The sequence below is a fragment of the Acomys russatus genome, chromosome 32 (assembly GCF_903995435.1).
Source record: "Acomys russatus chromosome 32, mAcoRus1.1, whole genome shotgun sequence".
Lineage (NCBI taxonomy): Eukaryota > Metazoa > Chordata > Mammalia > Rodentia > Muridae > Acomys > Acomys russatus.
In genome coordinates this window covers 45,908,244-45,927,015 of record NC_067168.1, presented here as the reverse complement: position 1 = coordinate 45,927,015, position 18,772 = coordinate 45,908,244, and the positions used below count along the sequence as shown (strand labels likewise).

At 45.5% G+C, this 18,772-nt stretch overlaps 1 protein-coding gene across 2 annotated transcripts in view; it reads right to left on the bottom strand.

Annotated features, from left to right (window-relative positions):
- Positions 1-11,654: 11,654 nt before the first annotated feature.
- Myrip (myosin VIIA and Rab interacting protein) overlaps positions 11,655-18,772 on the bottom strand; it is a 171,478-nt gene continuing 164,360 nt past the window's right edge. For both annotated transcript variants that reach the window (XM_051140189.1, XM_051140188.1), the window contains exons 14-17: positions 17,347-17,451; positions 17,184-17,244; positions 15,278-15,396; positions 11,655-12,079 (exon numbers count right to left, since the gene is read on the bottom strand). In XM_051140189.1, coding sequence (XP_050996146.1) covers positions 12,047-12,079; positions 15,278-15,396; positions 17,184-17,244; positions 17,347-17,451 — 318 coding nt within the window. In that variant the 3' untranslated portion in view covers positions 11,655-12,046. The remainder of the gene's footprint in view (positions 12,080-15,277; positions 15,397-17,183; positions 17,245-17,346; positions 17,452-18,772) is intronic.

The window sequence follows — 18,772 nt, the reverse complement described above, 5'->3', positions numbered from 1 at the left end:
GTGGCTCAGCCCTCACACACACCTTTAATCCAAAAGCTTTCTGTACACAGGATTTTATAAAGTTGCCTTAGGTCAGGAAGTGGAGCAAGAAACCAGCTGACAGGGATTAAAGAGTAGAAGGGTTAGGGTTAGAGAGAACGGTGTTTAAGACAGTGTGGAGAAGAAGAGAGGGTTCTGGCCTTTTCCTTCTGGAATGTCAGCTGAGTAGGAAGGTCAGCTGCGTGCTTTCTCTGTCTCTCTGAGCTGGTAAGCCTTCACTCTAGCATCGGGTTCCTGAGTCTTTATTGGTAAAATTGAATGGTAGAGATTTGGTTTTTAATAACAAGATTTGCATGTGTATACATGTGTGCATGTGTGTTTATGTGTTCTGACTTGCTAACAGTGGGCCAGGGAGTCTCACCAAACTGGCTTTTCTAAAATAGGGTGCCCTAGTTTGCTTTCTGTTGCTGTGATAAGACACCAGGACCAAATCAATGTTGGGAGGAAAGGGTTTATTTCTTCTTACAGCTTATGGTCATCATGAAGGGAGGTCAGGGCAGGAGCTTGAGGCAGGAACCTGGAGGCAGGCGCTGAAGCAGAGGCCATGGAGGGTGCTGTTTTCTGGCTTGTGCTTCATGGTTTGCTCAGCCTGCTTTCTTATACAGCCTAGGACCACCAGCCCAGGTGGGCTGAGCCCTCCCACATCAGGCATAATCAGAAGAACACCCCACAGGACACAGTGCATGTGCACAGGACACAGTGTGTGTGCGCACAGGACACGGTGCGTGTGAGGCATCTTATGGAGGCATCTTCTCAGCTGGGGTTTCTTCTTAACCCTAGCTTGTGTCAAGTAGACAAAAAAACAAAAAACAAACAAACAAACAAAAACCAACCCAGCACACAGGGGTTGGCAGGACAAAGACAAGAAGATCCACTCAGGAGGAGGGCTCAGAGGAGCCTGATGAGGTTTGCTGGAGGACCGAATTCTTGGCATCACTCTGTACTCTGTCCTGTGTGTGTGGAGCTGGAGGGCAGGCACCTGTGGGTGTCTTGCCTAGGAACGGGAAGCACTGTGCTGTTCCCTGACGCTCGTGGGCTCTCCATCTTCCTCATGCTGAATGCTGCTGCTGTGACCTCCCTCACTGGTGGTGTGAGGACTTGATCATGACAGATCTCACCTCCCTATGACACTTAATCAGTGGGCTCTCTGCCTAGCCTTTTCCATGCCTGTCATTGGAATCATAAACCCGGGATCCTCAAAGTCCCCCGGGCTTGTGTTCAAAAGATGTCTGTAATGTCCCACCGACAAGCTGTGTCCTAGTTTGCTTTCTGTTGCCGTGATAGACACCATGACCAGAGGTATCTTGGTTGACTTGGCTTACATGTCCCTATCATGGTCCATGAGTGAGGGAAGTCAGGGGAGGGGCAGGGGTAGGGGCAGGACCATGGACAGGTGCCACTCACCAGCTTGCTCAGCCTGCTTCCTTAGACCACCCAGGACCGCCTGCTCAGGAGCAGCACCCTCCACAGTGGGCTGAGCCTCCCACATCACCATTCAAAACAATGTTTCACAGATTTACCCCCAGGCCAGTCTGACAGAGCAATTCTAAACCTAGTTTCATTTTTTTTTTCCTCTTAATTTTAATTTTATTAATTTATTCCGATTACAACTCAATTGTTATCCCATCACTTGTATCTTCCCGTTCCTCCCTCCCTCCTGCTTTCACCCTACTCCCCTCCCCTAGGTCTAAGACCGAGGGGGCCCTCCTCCCCCACTATATGGTCATAGGCTATCAAGTCTCATCTTGGTAGCCTGCTTATTTTATTCTTTCTCTGAGTGCCACCAGGCCTCCCCACCAAGGGGAGGTGGTCAAATATGGGGCACCAGAGTTCATGTCAAGTCAGTCCCCGCTCTTCACATAACTGTGGAGAATGTCCTGTCCATTGGGTAGATCAGAGTAGGGGTTCGATGTTTACTGCTTATATTGTCTTTGGTTAATGCAATAGTTTGAGCAGAGCCCCCTGGGCCCCAATATACCCGTCAACATGTTCTTGTAGGTTTCTAGGACCCTCTGGGTCCTTCTATTTCCCCATCTCCTATGTTTCTCTTACCTAGAGTCTTGGTAGGATGTCCTCACATCTATCCCAATCTCCTGGTAAGTGAAGACTTTTGTGGGACATGTCTTTTGGGCTAGTGCCCAATTATAAATGAGTATATACTATGTGAGTCTTTCTGCTTCATGGTTAACTCACTCAGTATGATCACTTCTAGTTCTATCCATTTGTCCACCAATTTCGGGATTTCCTTGTTTTTAGTAGCTGAGTAGTATTCCATAGTGTAAATGTACCACAGTTTCTTTATCCATTCTTCTACTGAGGGACATTTAGGCTGTTTCCATGTTCTGGCTATTGTGAATAAGGCTGCTATGAACATGGTTGAGCATATGTCCTTGTTGTGTGGTGAAGCATTTTCTGGGTATATTCCAAGGAGTGGAATAGCTGGGTCTTGAGGAAGCCCTATTCTCAGTTTTCTGAGAAAGCTCCAGATAGATTTCCAAAGTGGTTGTACAGCAATGAAGGAGTGTTCCTCTTTCTCCACATCCTCATCAGCATGTGGTGTCACTTAAAATTTTGATCTTAATGATTCTGACGGGTGTAAGATGGAATCTCAGAGTCATTTTGATTTGCGTTTCTCTGACAAATAGAGACATTGAGCATTTTTTTAAGTGTTTCTCAGTCATTCGATATTCCTCTGTTCAGAATTCTGTTTAGTTCTGAACCTCGTTTCTCAATTGGGTTATTTGGTTTGGTGGTGTTTAATTTCTTGAGTTCTTTATATATTTTGGATATTAGTCCTTTGTCAGATGTAGGGTTGGTGAAGATCTTTTCCCAGTCTGTAGGCTGTCACTTTGTTCTGCTGTCAGTGTCTCCTGCCGTACATAAGCTTCTCAGCCTCATGAGGTCCCATTTATTAATTGTTGACATTAAGGCCTGGGATGTTGGTATTCTGTTCAGGAAGTTGTCTACTGTGCCAATATGTTCCAGGCTCTTCCCCACTTTTTCTTCTAATGATTTAGTGTCTCTGGTTTTATGTTGAGGTCTTTAATCCACTTGGACTTGAGTTTTGTTCATGGTGACAAATACGAGTCTAATTGCATTTTTCTACATGTAGACATCCAGTTAGACCAGCACCATTTGTTGAAGATGCTATCCTTTTGCCATTGAATAGATTTGAATTCTTTGTCAAAAATCAAGTGACCATATGTGTGTGGATTCATTTCTGGGTCTTCGATTTGATTCCATTGATCAACCAGCCTATTGCTGTTTTAATTACTATTGCTCTATAGTACAGCTTGAGATTGGGTATGGAGATTCCTCTTGAGGATCTTTTATTGTATAGCTGTTCTGGGTTTTTTGTTTTTTCATATGAAGTTGAGAATTGATCTTTCAATTTCTTTCAAATTTGTGTAGGTATTTTGATAGGGATTGCATTGAATCTGTAAATTGCTTTTGGTAAGATGGCCATTTTTACTATGTTAATTCTTCTGATCCACAAACAAGGGAGATCCCTCCAACTTCTGATGTCATCTTCAATCTCTTTCTTTAGAGATTTAAAGTTTTTTCCAAACAAGTCCTTCACTTGCTTGGTTAGAGTTACTCCTAGATATTTTATATTGCTTGTGGCTATCGTGAAGGATGTAGTTTTCCTAATTTCTTCCTCTGCATGTTTGTCATTTGTATATAGGAAAGCTACCGACTTTTTTGAGTTAATTTTTTATCCAGCCAATTTGCTGTTTATCAGCTGTAGAAGTTCTCTGGTGGAATTTTGGGGTCACTTATGTGCACTATCATATCATCTGCAAATAGGGATAGTTTGACTTCCTCCTTTCCCATTTAGATCCCCTTGATTTCCTTTTTGATGTCTTATTGCTCTGGCTAGAACTTCAAGAATATATTGAAGAGATATGGAGAAAGTGGGCAGCTTTGTCTGGCCCCCGATTTTAGAGGAATTTCCTTGAGTATCTCTCCGTTTAATGTGATGTTGGCTATTGGTTTGCTGTATATAGCCTGTATTATATTTAGGCATGTGTCTTGTATTCCTGATCTCTCCAATTCATGAATGGGTGTTGGATTTTGTCAAATGCTTTTTCTGCATCTAAGGAGATGATCATGTGGTTTTTTTCTTTCATTTTGTTTATATGGTGGATTACATAGATGGATTTCTATACATTAAACCATCCCTGCATGCCTGGAATGAAGCCTACCTGGTCATGTTGAATGATGTATTTGATATGTTCTTGTAATTGTTTTGCAAGTATTTTTGCATCAATGTTCATAAGAGAAATTGGTCTGACATTCTTTTTTTGTTGGGTCTTTGTGGGGTTTAGGTATCAATATGACTGTGGCTTCATAGAATGAATTTGGTAATGTTCTCTCCATTTCTATCTGTTGGAGTAGCTTGAAGAGTATTGGTATTAGCTCTTCTTTCAAGGTCTGGTAGAATTCTGTGCTGAACTCATCTGGCCCCGGGCTTTTTTGGTTGGAAGACTATCAATGATTGCTTCTATTTCTAGAGGATTAATAGGACTATTTAATTTGTTTATCTGATCTTGATTCAATTTTGGCAAGTGGAATCAATCAAGAAAATTGTCCATTTCCCTTAGATTTTCAAATTTTGTGGCATATATGGCTTTAAAGTAGGATCTTATGATTCTTTGTATTTCTTCAGTGTCTGTTGTTATGTCTCCCTTTTCGTTTCTGATTTTGTTGATTTGGATAGTGTCTCTCTCTACCTTTTAGTTAGTTTGGATAATGGTTTGTCTATCTTGTTGATTTTCTCAAAGAACCAGCTCTTGGTTTTGTTGATTCTTTGAATTGTTCTGTTTCTAATTTATTGATTTCAGCCTTGAGTTTGATTATTTCTAGATGTTTACTCCTCTTGGGTGTTTCTGATTTTTTTTAAAGGCTTCCAGATGTGTTGTTAAATTGCTTATGTGGGATGTTTCCAATTTCTTTATAAATGCACTTAGTGCTATGAGTTTTCCTCTTAGCACCACTTTCAATGTGTCCCACAAACTTGTGTATGTTGTTCCTTCATTTTCATAAAGTCCTTAATTTCTTTCTTCATTTCTTTCCTGACTCAGGTGTCATTAAGTAGAGAGTTGTTTACTTTCCATGTGTGTGTAGGCCTTTTGTTATTTCTGTTGTTGAAGTCTAGCCTTAGACCATGGTGATCTGATAGGATACAAGGTATTATTTCAATCCTCTTGTATCTGTTGAGGCTTGCTTTGTGACCTACTATGTGATCAGTTTTGGAGACGGTTCCATGGGGTAGTGAGAAGAAGGTATAGTCAATCCTTTGTGTTTGGGTGAAAAGTTCTGTAAATATCTGTTAGATCCATTTGATTCATGGCATTGGTTAATGATGTTATTTCTCAGCTTAGTTTCTGTTTCAATGACCTATCCTTAAGTGAAAGTGGGGTGTTGAAGTCTCCCACTATTAATGTGTGGGGATTGATGTGTGGTTTAAGCTTTTTTAATAGTTCTTTTTACAAATGTGGGTGCTCTTGTATTTGGAGCATAGATGTTAAGAATTGTGATGCCATCTTGGTTGGTTTTACCTTTGATGAGTATGAAGTGTCCTTCCTCATCCTTTATGATTAATTTTGGTTGAAAGTCTATTTTATTAGATATTAAAATGGCTACACCAGGTTGCTTCTTGTGACCATTTGCTTGGAATATTTTTCCCAGTCTTTTACCTTGGGGTAATGTCTGTTTTTGTGGGCGAGAGGTGTTTCTTGAATGCAGAAGAATGTTGGATCTTGTTTATGCATCCATTCAGTTAGTCTTTTTATTGGAGAGTTGAGACAATTGATCTTGAGAGATATTAATGACAAGTGACTGTTAAGTCTCTTAATTTTTGATGTTGGTTACAGTAGAGAATTTGTGTGGTTATGTTTTTGTGATGGTGTAGCTATCTATTTCCTGTGTAGTTTTTGTTGTGACTTGTCACTTTGGGGTGGAGTTTTCCTTCTAGTAACTTCTGTAAAGCCAGATTTGTAGACAGGTACTGTTTGAATTTGTTTTTGTCATGGAATATTTTGTTTTCTCCATCAATGGTTATTGATAGTTTTGCTGGGTATAGTAGGCTGGTCTGGCATCTGTGGTCTCTTAAGGTTTGCAGGACCTCTGTCTTGTAATTCTGATAGGTTTGCCATTGTATGTTACTTTGCCTTTTTCTCTTGCTGCTTTTAATATTTTTCTTTGTTCTGTATATTTTGTGTTTTTATTATTATGTGTCAGGAATATTTTCTTTTCTGGTCTATTCTAGTTGGTGTTCTGTAGGCCTCTTGTATGTTTATATGTATCTCCTTCTTTAAATTGCGGAGATTTTCTTCTATGATTTTGTTGAAGATATTTTCTGGGCCTTGCAGTCGAGTCTCTTCTCTTTCTTCAATGCCTATTAATTATCAGGTTTCATCTTTTCATGGTGTCCTTGATTTGTTGGATATTGTGTGTCAGGAATTTTCCAGATTTAGCATTTTCTTTGATGGTTGCTTTGAGTTCTACAATTGTATCTTCTAGTCCCGAGATTCGTTCAGCCATTTCTTGGATTCTGTTAGAGAAGCTCACTTCTGTGTTGCTTTACTTTCTTCTCTAAGGTCTCTCGTTCCTGTTTCTCTTCTGTCTGTGCTTTTATCACTGTTTCCATTTTCATCTTCAGATCTTGAACTGTTTTATTGATTTCCTTCATCTGGTTGTTTGTATTTTCCTGAAAAATTTTCCAGTGCCTCTCTATAGGCCTCTTTTATGTCTTCTACCTGTTTGGCTGTGTCTTCCTGCATTTGATTACGGATTTTATTCATTTCCTCCATTATCATCTTCATTATTAAGGATTTGAGGTCATTTTCTTGTATGTCAATTGTGTCTGCGTTCTCAGGGTTGCTTTCTTTGTGATAGCTGGGATCTGGGGATACCGAGTTGTTTTGGTTTTTGTTGCTTGCATTCTTACACTGTCCTTTAGTCATCTTGCTATCTCTGATATTGGGTGGTAGTTTCTGGTGTCCTTCACTGGTCATTGAGAATGGGTAGTTGGTAAGTATTATAGGTCACATGCCCTTGCCTGTGGGGATTAGGGAGTTCTTCTCTGGAACTGGCAGGTGACCCGGTTTCTGCTCTAGGTGACTTTGCTTGACACCTTAAGCTCCTGACTGGGTCAGCAGAGGTAGGCTTCTGCCTGATTCCATTCACGCTACTGAGGGGATTCAGACCAGCTGTGTTGGGGGCCACTGTTTAATTTTCTGTCCCAACCCCTCAGAGCAGTCTAGCCTCTTTCAAGCCTGTAGGACACCCCATCAGGCTGTGGGGACTGTGGCTTTATATGCTCAATTGTCCAGGCCCTGACCACTGTGGTCTGCAGACAGGTTTCTGATCAGATCAGTCTAGATAGTGGATCAGTCTAGATTGCACACCTTTGGCGGTTCAGTCCCACTGAGTTGTGGCCACAATTCAGACCACCTTTCGACCCCCAGGACAATCCAGCTTCTCCCACAAGTGTGGGAGTCCATACCGGGCCATGGGGGCTGTCCTGGCTAGGCTTCAGCTGCCCAACTGTCCAGGCCCAGACCACTGTGGTCTGCAGATAGAACCTAGTTTCTTTCTTCCCTGACATCTCTAATTTGTGTCTAGCTGACAAAACAAAACAAAAGCAAAAAAACTAACCAGCAAGCAGTGGGTGTGATTCGGTGGAACTTGCACGCTGCACCTCCACTCCAGTAGCATCTGCCTTGTAAGCCTTCGTAGAAGAATGCCCTTGACCCACCTCATCAATGTTACCACCCGCAACATCTAAAGCATCTAATTTAGCCTTGTGCTTTGCAACACTGCTGGCTGTGGCTCAGGATGAGCGGAAGCACTCTGGTTAGTCTCAAAGTTGCCGGAATGAAATGACACCTGCATCAGTGGGAGGGAACAGAAACAAGAGTTTGGCTGGGTTGGTGGCCTGTGAAGGATACATTTTCTTTCCAACCCTTCTTTGCCTAGTGGGGAGAAAGGGGACTGTTTGCCCAGGTGCCATTAAACCCTGGCTCCTTGGCTTTCTAGCTTTTCTTTTTCTTTCTTTCTTTCTTTCTTTCTTTCTTTCTTTCTTTCTTTCTTTCTTTGTTTTTTGAGACAGGGTTTCCCTGTGCAGCCTTGGCTGTCCTGGACTCGCTTTGCAGATCAGGCTGGCTTCCAACTCAGAGCGATCCACCTGCCTCTGCCTCCAGAGTGCTGGGATTAAAGGAGTGTGCCACCTTTCTGGTCATTTGTTTCCCTGTCTGAAAGGAGGATGGGGAGAGTGGCCGTCACCCACAGGGAGTGGTTCGCAGCCTCTCATTGGTTCCATCGGAGCTGCTATTTCATGGGCATAGGTAAGGGCTCCTTTTCTCCCTCCACCTGTGGGTTTAAGAGCGTGGTCCAGGGATCCCCAGTGTTAGCGTCACACTGGAATGCTGTTAAGAGATGTACACCAGAAGATCAGGGTGGGGCCAGTTTGGACAAGCACCCCGGGTGATGCTAAGCACATCTGAGAACGTCCAACTGCATGGCTTTTCCTCATGTTGGGTGATGACAGACCCAAGACGCAAAGTCTCCCAAATCCAGCTTGGTGACTCAGTGAGTCCACTGGAGACACAGTAAGGAGTTACTTATAGAAGCCAAAAGACTGGTGCCGTCATGGGTGACTGCTTAGAACGCTGTACCGCTGGATTTCTACATACCCAGCAGACAGCGCCAGAGGGGGGCCTCTTGTAGCTCATGTCACCTCACAGGAGCCTTGTGAGTCTTGCTTCCTGTCTCTTGTCCCTCACAAACCTTTCCACCCTTCCAGAACAGCTCATTCTTGAGGAAACAGCTGTATTATAGCAGGGCTCTATGGGTGCAGATGGGAAGCTGCTGGCTTTCTGTTTCCTGTGATTCCATATTAATAGAGGGGTTCTGCTCCCATTTGTGGATGGCAGGAGCCAGCGTCTGGCTTGGATGTCCCGGGCATACCAGGATGCAACAACTTCCTAAGCCTGCAAAAGTGGGGGCTGGGGGGCGGGTAGAGTGACTCTCTACAGTGTCTACAGAGGCAGGCAAGGGCTCCCCACTGACATCGGGTTGACTTCCAGGGTCTAACCAACACAGGGTTCTCATTCTCAGCACTGTGACAGCTGGGCTAGGGTCACCCTGTGCAATGTGTGGTGATTGGCAGAATCCCCATTGCAAGTGGCAGAATCTTCTGGTTGCTTTAGGTGAAGTGTCCACATGGGCTGGGGAGGTGGATGTCAGCAGAACACTTGTGCAGGAAATGAGGACCCGGGTTCTGCTTCCCAACACCCAAGTAAGGAAAGCAAAGAGCCAACATGTCAGTGCACACCTATGATCCCAGCACTGTGGAGACAGAAAGTCAGGTAGGTAGATTCCTGGTGCTTGTTTCTCAGCCAGGCTAGCCAAACCAGAAGCTTCCAGGTTCAGTGGGGAGGGGGGCCCTATGTTGAAAAGTAAGGTGGCAAGTGATTGCTGAAGACACCTCCATACAGACATGTGCACACACCCATGCTTGTGCACATGCACACACAGATGCCCGACAGAGAGACCAGATGTTGTCTAAATGTCCATGAGGTGGAGGCAGGGACGAAATCAGAGCCGACTGCCTTCCTCTCCTTGAGGGCTGTTGGCCCTCCCTCCAGAGGGAAGAGGTCGCCTTAGTTAGCTGGGGAGAGAGAACCGACTTGGTCAGACACCTGTGTGTAGTAAAACTAGAAGGCAGCAAGGACAGAGACTCCTACACTCTTCCCACCAAAATAAAGAAATAAAAGCCACATACACACACGCAGACTATTTTCATAAGTGACTTTTACTGCTTGGTCGTGGTCGTGTCTCTTGACAGTGTGTGAGGTGAAGGCAGAACCTTGAGAAGCCATCAGAGATAGTGCCCTTTTTGTTCTCATTCGCTTAAACCATCAAAATATTTCATTTATAAAAATTAATCTAAATATAAATATTGACACTAAAGATCAAAATCACTGATGACAAAATAATTTCTGGAACTATAGCATGTTTATGGTTTAAATAGTAAATTAAATCTTTGTACTTATTTGGCACAAGGAAACCTTTATATAAAAGTTCAAATGCCATAGAACAGGCTTTTTCTTCATTATTATTATTTTTTTTTTTGCAAGGCTTACACAGTACACGCTTTTGTCAAAAGAAAACTGAGTATTTTAACACTGTTTTAGCAGAAAGGCAGTCTCGTGCCTCCTAAGGAAAACGTCCTGTTTGGAAGTCAGATCTTTTTGTTGTTGTTTTTTAATTTTTGTTTTAGTGTGAACTACACCAGTGGATAAAATGCTGAAGGTTTTATTATTTCCATGGAGTCTGTTCTCTTGGGTGACACATACAGCAGCAGGGGCCTATGGGAAAGCACAAGGACCCACCCCCCATCGGCACACAGCACAGGGAGGGCAGTTAAATCAAGTCTGAGGAGTCACAAGAGAAGAGAGGACATAGAATTGAAACAAAACTAGGCTTTGGGGTGTGGGTGGGGTATGGGGCATGGGGCACTCCAATTAGAACCAGCTCTGCGGGTGGGGCATTCTAGTTAGAACCAGTTCACAGGCATGGCTTCAGCAAGTTCACTAGTCTGACCATTAGCTATGGATCCTGCAAAAACCATATGCTGACCAGAGAGGGACATAAGACAAAATTGAGAACATCGTCTTCCCCAGAGGCAGCACCTAGGTCGGTCACTCCCTCTCTCCTCTGCCCCCTCCTCCTCCCCCTCCCCACCCTCCCCACCACAGCCTATGATTCAGAAAATCCTGGAAGCCAACTTTAAACATGTGCTGCAAGTACCTAGAGCCCAGCAGTGTCAGTTCCATTTGTGTGCATTTTTTTACACCAGCCCCTCCCCCATAATAGACTATTAATGTGGAGCGAGGGCCACCTCTTGTGTCCCTCACAGTCAGCACTTCTTTTCCCTAACCCCCCCTTCATCATTGCTGCTGCTCTGAACCTTGCTGCTGCTCTGAACCTCGTTGACTTTGGCAGGAGATATGTGTCGGAGAACGGAACACTTTTCTTGTGAGTTCTCTTTTGCAGTAGTTTGTTTGCTTACCCAAATCCCATTTCAATGTCAGGTTGTCAACGAAGCCACATCGCATTGACTCTGAACAGTGTCCCTTAAGTTAGACTAATAGTGACATTCCTTAGGCCCCTCTTCCCCTGAGTAAATCCATGCAAGAACCCCAAATTCAGAATGAGACATGGTTTTTGAGAGACCTGGGTCTGGTACAGGCGGATCAGAGCTTTTTCGTTTTGTGGCTGCTGATTGCCAAGCAACGGGAGGGATGGTTGATGGGCAGATTGTGGGGGCCAGGGGCTTAGCCAGAGGTGGTGGGGCATATTCTCTCTCTCTCTCTCTCTCTCTCTCTCTCTCTCTCTCTCTCTCTCTCTCTCTCTGTCTGTCTCTGGTTTTTCTTTTGGTCTCTTTGTGTAGCCTTGGCTGTCCTGGACTCGCTTTGTAGACCAGGCTGGCCTCGAACTCATATCAATCCACCTGCCTCTGCCTCCCGAGTGTTCCCTGTTCTTAGCGTCTGTCAGGAGATGATTAGCAAGGGTAAGCAATGATAATAGCCTCCACCCCACCCCACCCCTGCCTTCCTTGCCAAAGCTCCTCTCCAACACTTTTATTGGATGACCTGTTGATGGGGATAAAAGGGGGATTAAAAAACACATAGGTTGGTAAAGACAACACGCAGGAGCAAATTAAACAGGCACAATGCGTCTTTTGAACACAGAGCTCTGGTAATGGAAGCCAGTGTCTGGGTATTCGGTCTCAGATTCCCCTGGGAGCCTAAGGCAGAGAGAGCGGGCGAGACCTCAGTGTTGCACACTGAGATGGCCTTCTGGGTGCAGCAGTGCACTGCGGCCTCCCTAGGCCCTCGCCTCAGTGGAAATCCACACAGTACTCGATGGCTGTTGGGTCAAGGCACTGTCGTGTACGGCCGGAGGCAGTGGGTCACTGGCTGTGGAGTTCTGGGCGTTAGTACATCACAGCCGACTCCAGGACAGGCTCCTGAGAGAAGCAGAGAGATGGGATACAATGTCACCAGCCACCGGGCAAACTGATCACGTCAGACAACGTGGTCACAGGGAATGACCAGACACTTCCTTCCTCCTGGAATTTACTGAGGTTTTGTTTGTAGGCTAGGGTAAAGATCCATGTTTTTGAGTCTTAGAAAGCAGATTTTCTGTTGCGTGTAGTTAGGTATTTTCTGTTATACATTGTTAGATATTCAACCAAACTCACAGATGACATAATAGATGGTTGTGAGCCACCATGTGGTTCCTGGGAATTGAACTCAGGACCTCTGGAAGAGTAGGTGGTGCTCTTAACCACTGAGCCATCTCTCCAGCCCCGAAGGGAGTTATTTTTGTCTTTGTGTTTTGTTTTTCTTTTTTTGAGACAGGATTTCTCTGTGTAGCCTTGGCTGTCCTAGACTCACTTTGTAGACCAGGCTAGCCTGGAACTCACAGAGATTCATCTGCCTCTGCCTCCTTAAAGGCGTGCACCACCACACCTGGCCACAGAAGGGCTCCTGACTCACCAACCATAACAGTGCTCTCCCCTCAGGACAAGCTCCAGACTTGCCTACTTCAGCCAAATGAACCGCCCTCTCCTGCTGTCTCTGGACACTTACCTTGAAATCTACTTTTTCTGAAAGCATTTCTCCCTACTTTTGTTTTTTGTTTAGTACATACGTTCATTTTTTTTCTTTTTAAGACTAAAAAATGTTTTTATGTATATGGGTATTTTACCTGCATGTATGTCTGTGCACCACATGTGTACCCAGCCTGGTACCTTTGGAGGTCAGAAGAGGGTGTCAGATCTCCCGGAATTAGACTTAACAGACAGTTGCGAGCCACCATGTGAGTGCTGGGAATCAAACCCAGGTCTGCTGAGCAGTGGCCAGTGTACTTAACCCCTGGGCCATCTCCCAGCATCCCACGCTCTCATATTTAACCCTTCTCTGCTATTTTAAGGTGACTTATGTACTTATTTGTTTTTGAAGTGCTAGGGATTGAGCGTAGGGCCCAAAGATGCTAAGCAGTGTTCTGAGCTGCCCTCTTTTTTTTTTTTTCCATATTTTTTTTCTTGATATATTTTTTAAAATTAATTTATTCTCGTTACATCTCTGAGCTGCCCTCTTAAGGTAATTTTTATTTATTGAAAAGAAACCTGGTGGCGTGTGCAAGGCTGAAGTGTGTCACACTGGAAACTCAGGGTTGTGGACACTTTCCTCCTTGGTCTAGCCTGTGCTCACTCAGCTGTCTGACTTGCTGTAATGTGAGCAGGCTCCTGCCACCGTGGGCTGGGGACATCGCCATGCCTTCCCAGCTATGTAAACCTTTGCTTCTTCTGGGCAGGTATCAGTCATGGCAATGGAAAGAAGAGTAGTGCCACAGGCCCCGCCCACCTGCGCGTGTTCTGTTGCTATGGAAGTGGATTTAACGTACTTCTTCCCTGACCCTGCTGGCGGGTCCTGAATGCGCTAAAGGCTTCAACTGTTATTTATTTATTTTAGCTTTTTGAAGTTATGGCCAGGAGCCAGGTGACTGGACTTTGGAAGGTCAGGGGGTCACAGCTGACCAGCGAAGGGAAGAGGCGTTCCTTGTGGCGCTCAAGACAGTTCCAAGTCTGGACCTCATATATGCAGTCACCTGGTGCTTCTGCTCTCTGTGGGCAGGAGGTGGGATGACGAAGGGCGAGGCGGATGGTGCCTGTACGGCAGCATGTGGATAAGTGCGTGTGTCTCTCTGGCCATTCCACACACGGTCTCCCATCAGCATGGCACATACTGTGGACATGCCTGGGGCAAGTATGGCATCTCTTCCAATGTACTGTACTGGTGTCCGCTGAAATTCTGATGGACAATCTGCTGTGAACTGTTTGTTTTGAGACAGTGTCTTACAGACCTGGTGTTGACTGTGTGGCTCAGTCTGGTCTTGAGTTTGCTACACTCCTCCTGTTTAGCCTTCCTCATGTTGAGACTGCAGATGTAAGCCACCGTAGCTCAGCTGCAAACTGGTTTTATATTCACTGATGAATTGATTATTTAACTTAAAGAATCAGTGAGTGTGTCTGTGAGTGTGTGTGTGTGTGCCTGAGTGGAGATCAGAGGACATTCAGGACTTTGTTCACTCTTTTCATTGTGGGATTCTGGAGACCAAACCAGGTGTTAGGTCTGTACAGCAAATGCTTTTACCCATGTGGCGGACAGTTCTGGGTAGAACTGACACAAGCTAGAGGCTTCTGAGAAGAGGGACCCTCAACAGCAAAAGCACCTCTTGAGATTTTGCTGCAGGAAAGCCTGTGGGGCAGTTTCTTAATTAGTGGTTTTGATGGGGGAGGGCACAGCCCACCAGCCATCCCTGGGCTGGTGGTTAGGTTCTATAAGAAAGCAAGCTGAGCAAGCCATGAGGAGTGAGGCAGTAAGCAGCACTCCTCCACAGCCTCTGCATCAGCTCCTGCCTCCAGGTTCCACCCCAGCGTGAGTACCTGCCTTTGTTTTTTTCAATAGACCATGACTTGGGATACGCACGTTTTCTCCCCAAGTTGCTTTGGACATGGCATTTTGTCACAGCAATAGTAAAGCTAACTAAGACAGGCCTTGAACCACGCTATCGGTGGGCCACAGAGTCTTGCTATGCAACTGCGTCTCAACTGGACTTCACCATGGAGCCCTGACTGGCCCCCAACTCAAAGCAACCCCCTGCCTTAGCCTCCCTAATGATGCCATTGCAGACATGAGCTACCTACCCTAGCTGCAAATGCTCCACTTGCCCTCCCTGTGTGACTTCCCAGAGGCTGTGGTTGTCACCCTCTGTCCTTCGTCACACTTAGGTGCCACTGCTGACTCTGCTTAGGAAAAGGCATTCATGGCTAACAGAACCTTACAAATGGATATGGATCATTCCAGAACAAAAGCCCCCACGCCTCCACCAGAGCCAGCACACTTTCATTTATCTCCTATTATAGCTGGTTCCTAAGAAGAGTTAGAGATAGAGCGGAGATGGCAGACTGGGGTAAAGAGGTCAGCAATGCCAGACAGGGTGGCACTCACCTTTTCTAGACACCCCCCTCCCCAATCTAAAACAGGGGAGAAGAAGGGAAGGTTGCCTCTTGGGGGTCTGCTGGGGCAGAAGGAAGAAGGAAAAGCCTGTAGAATGGAGGACTTGAGTTGTGTGATGTGACGGACACAGAGATATTTACCATCACGTCTGTGGCGTCACCTTTCCTTTCCATGGGCCTGTTTGTGGAGGAGCCTTGTAGAAGGAAGTTGCGGTTGAATGTTTTAATGGGGGTCACGGAAGACGCTTCAATTTTTTCAGCTAAAAGGGAAACAGATAATAAGAAGTAAGTGCCAGAAAGATGGCTCAGCCAGGAGCACGTTGAGGCTTCATCTCCCCAAAGATGTAGCTCACTAATTAAAGCACCCCGACCTGGCATGACCTCCCAGAACGGTCTCCCCTCTCCCCTTAGCATTTCCTGGAATCTCCCCTTAAAGCACCTCACACCCCTTTGTGTCCCAGATTGCTTCTGGGGGCAGTGAGGGGCAAGTCAAGATAGGTAAGATGGGCTGGAGAGACGGCTCAGTAGGTAGGAAGGCCCGCCGTGTCTGCGTTTGGATCCCAGCACCTATGTAAAATAGCTTGTAACCCAGGAGGACTGCTGGGGTTTAATGGCCACCAGTCTAGCTCCATACACACTCCCACATACATGAACACACATGTACACTACCACATACATATATATGCAAACTCACACATGCTCACGCAGAAAACACACATGTACCCTTACTCATACACACACACTCACTCAAACACACACAGACACATGCATCTACACACAAGCACACAAACTCAGACATACATTCAGACTCCAACTCATGTACCAACTTAGACTCACACATGCACACAAACACACTCCCAAACACATATGAATATACACTCAACATACTCAGAAGCACATTTCTACCCATATCCTCACTTCCACAGGCTCATACTGAAACTGGCAGAAACTTCCTCATTAACACACTGACAAAGTACACACTCACAGAAATCTCACATACACTCAAACACACCAACACATACACACCCTCACATTCACACTTGGGCACATTCCCTCACTCATGCGCACAGCTACACACCAGCCCCATCCCCACACTCAGACACTCGCACATGCATGCACCCGACACACACCCACATACCTCCACACTCATGTGGCCAACTCTCTTAAACACAAACTCTCACCTATACACAATTATACATAGCTTCAAAAACTCACACTCATACACATTTAAAAAATAAGCATACAGTTTCACACACTCATGCACTCATTTGCCATACACACTCAAAACGGCCACCATTGTATGCCTGCACTAACACACACTCACACACACCCCCAAACGCACTCACAATGGCCACCATTGTATACACGCACTCACATACTCACACGCACATTTAAAACACTCACAATGGCCACCATTGTATGCACTCACACATGCACAGCCAAACACTCGTAACAGCCACCACTGTATGCACACACTCACACCCTCTCACAACCACACACATACGTAAATACCGCAGACCCACACATACACTTCACATTACACACTCGCACACACCATACAGCCACGCACTTCTATACTTCCCCACAGGCACACACACTCACCATAACTAACCTCACACTCACATACACACCTGCACTCAGCTGCACACTGAGACCATGCACTCTCACATGCACATTCACACTCAGCTATACGCCCTCACATTCACACACACACACACATGCACACCCATCACCCTAATACACATACTCTCACCAACACACTCACCCCTACACACTCACGTCCTCATATTCTCAGACCCCCCCACCCTCTCACACATACACACTTGCTCACGCAGGCACACTGTAACACCCCATCACTCTCGTCCTAACTATGCTCATGCACACTCATCTGCTGCCATGCACACCATCTCACACGCTCACAGGTAAGACAGATTAGCACAGTCCTTGGGGGGAGGGCACATCAGATCTGGTCCTCACACCTCTTCACACGCAGGGCCCTGAGTACTTCCAACAGTTCAAGCTTGGTGTTCTTCTAAGTGCAACACACCTTTCACAGGAGGGGCAGGCAGTTTCCTCCTCTGCTGCCTCGATGTGTCTATAGTCTGTACCTACAAACAAACACAGCTGTCAGTACACCGCTGTAGACGCTGGATGTTTGAAACTACCCAGGCCATGCAATGTTCTGATGGGGGAGCGAAGGACAGACACACCTGACTCCTTCGCTTCTGATCCCGCCGTCTTGTGAGACGCACACACGGTGCTATGTTTAAGCCAGCGATGGTCAGGGCTGAAATCCGGCTCTCAATGTCAGAAATCTTCATGCAGCAGAAAGACAGGTTCAGTAAACACAGAAAGAAAGAATCTTTGTTTAAAATGTTACAAACTTATAAAGAATTAAACTGCTTTCATGTATGCTCATTCATTCACTCATTCATTCAGGGTTTTTTGTTGTTGTTGTTGTTGTTGTTGTTGTTTGTTTTGTTTGAGACAAAATCTCATGCATCCCATGCTGACATGACACTTGTTATGTAGCTCAGGACGACCTTGAACTTCTGATTTTCCTGCCTCCATCTCTAAGTGCTGGAACTACAGGTATGTGTCACAACACCTGGTTTTCCATTCATTTAAATTCTACTAACGACTGGTTTATCTAGTGCTGTAAAACACACACACACACACACACACACACACACACACACACACACACACCACACAAAACACAAGAAATGCATAAAATTACATTTCTGGTTTTACAGCTCAAGTGTATGTCAGCAGCTCTATGAGAGCGTGCACACAGACAGATGGAAGGCCTGTGGCACTATGGGAATGCTAGTCCAGAGCCATCTCGGTCTCGGTGACCAGGAAGTCTCCAAGTAGGGTTAGGAGAAGGTGTTAGCTTGTTCTGAAGAGGTACTGGAACTTTGGTTCTCAAGAAGGTGCTGCTGGGGTAATAAAAACTTCACCAAGTGAGACCAACATCATTGGTCAACAGTGGCACAAATGTTATGGGGGTGATCAGCTACCTTCTGAGTGGACTTAAGGCCTGCTCCACAGGACGGACCTCGTGCCTCCTTCTATAAACCTGGCCAACACCTGCGGCTGGGGAGGTCACAGGCCCTAGGAGAGAGCCTGATAGTATTTTGCTAAATGGTCACAGCTTTAAACTGCCTTCTAAAAACTTCTTATCTTTCGGTATCCATAGTTTGATGCAGCTTTCATTCCCCGGCAGAAGCCTCTGTTGTAGTGGTCAGTACGAGACTCACCACTGCGCGGAGGGCAGCTGGCTGCGGAGTGGCCTACCCTAACTGGGACATCTACATTACGCTGTCCGTCTCTTCACTCAGGGGCACTGTAGAAGCACGGTGGGAAGCAGCTAAGAGCAGTCTCCGGCTGCCTTGTTTGATAGGACAGCATCTCTCGGTAGCTTGCAACTAGACAATTTAGCCAGCAAGCCCCAGTGATCTCCCTGTCTCTACCGCCTCAGCAGTGGGATTATAAGCTTATTTTTTCCCCCCTATTTTTAAAACTGTGGAAGCTGGGGGTAGAAATCAGGCCCTCACGCTTGCAAGGCAAGAGCTTTATCAATTGCACCATCTCCTCAGACCTGGCCAGGATGCAGGTTCAAGACATAAGGAA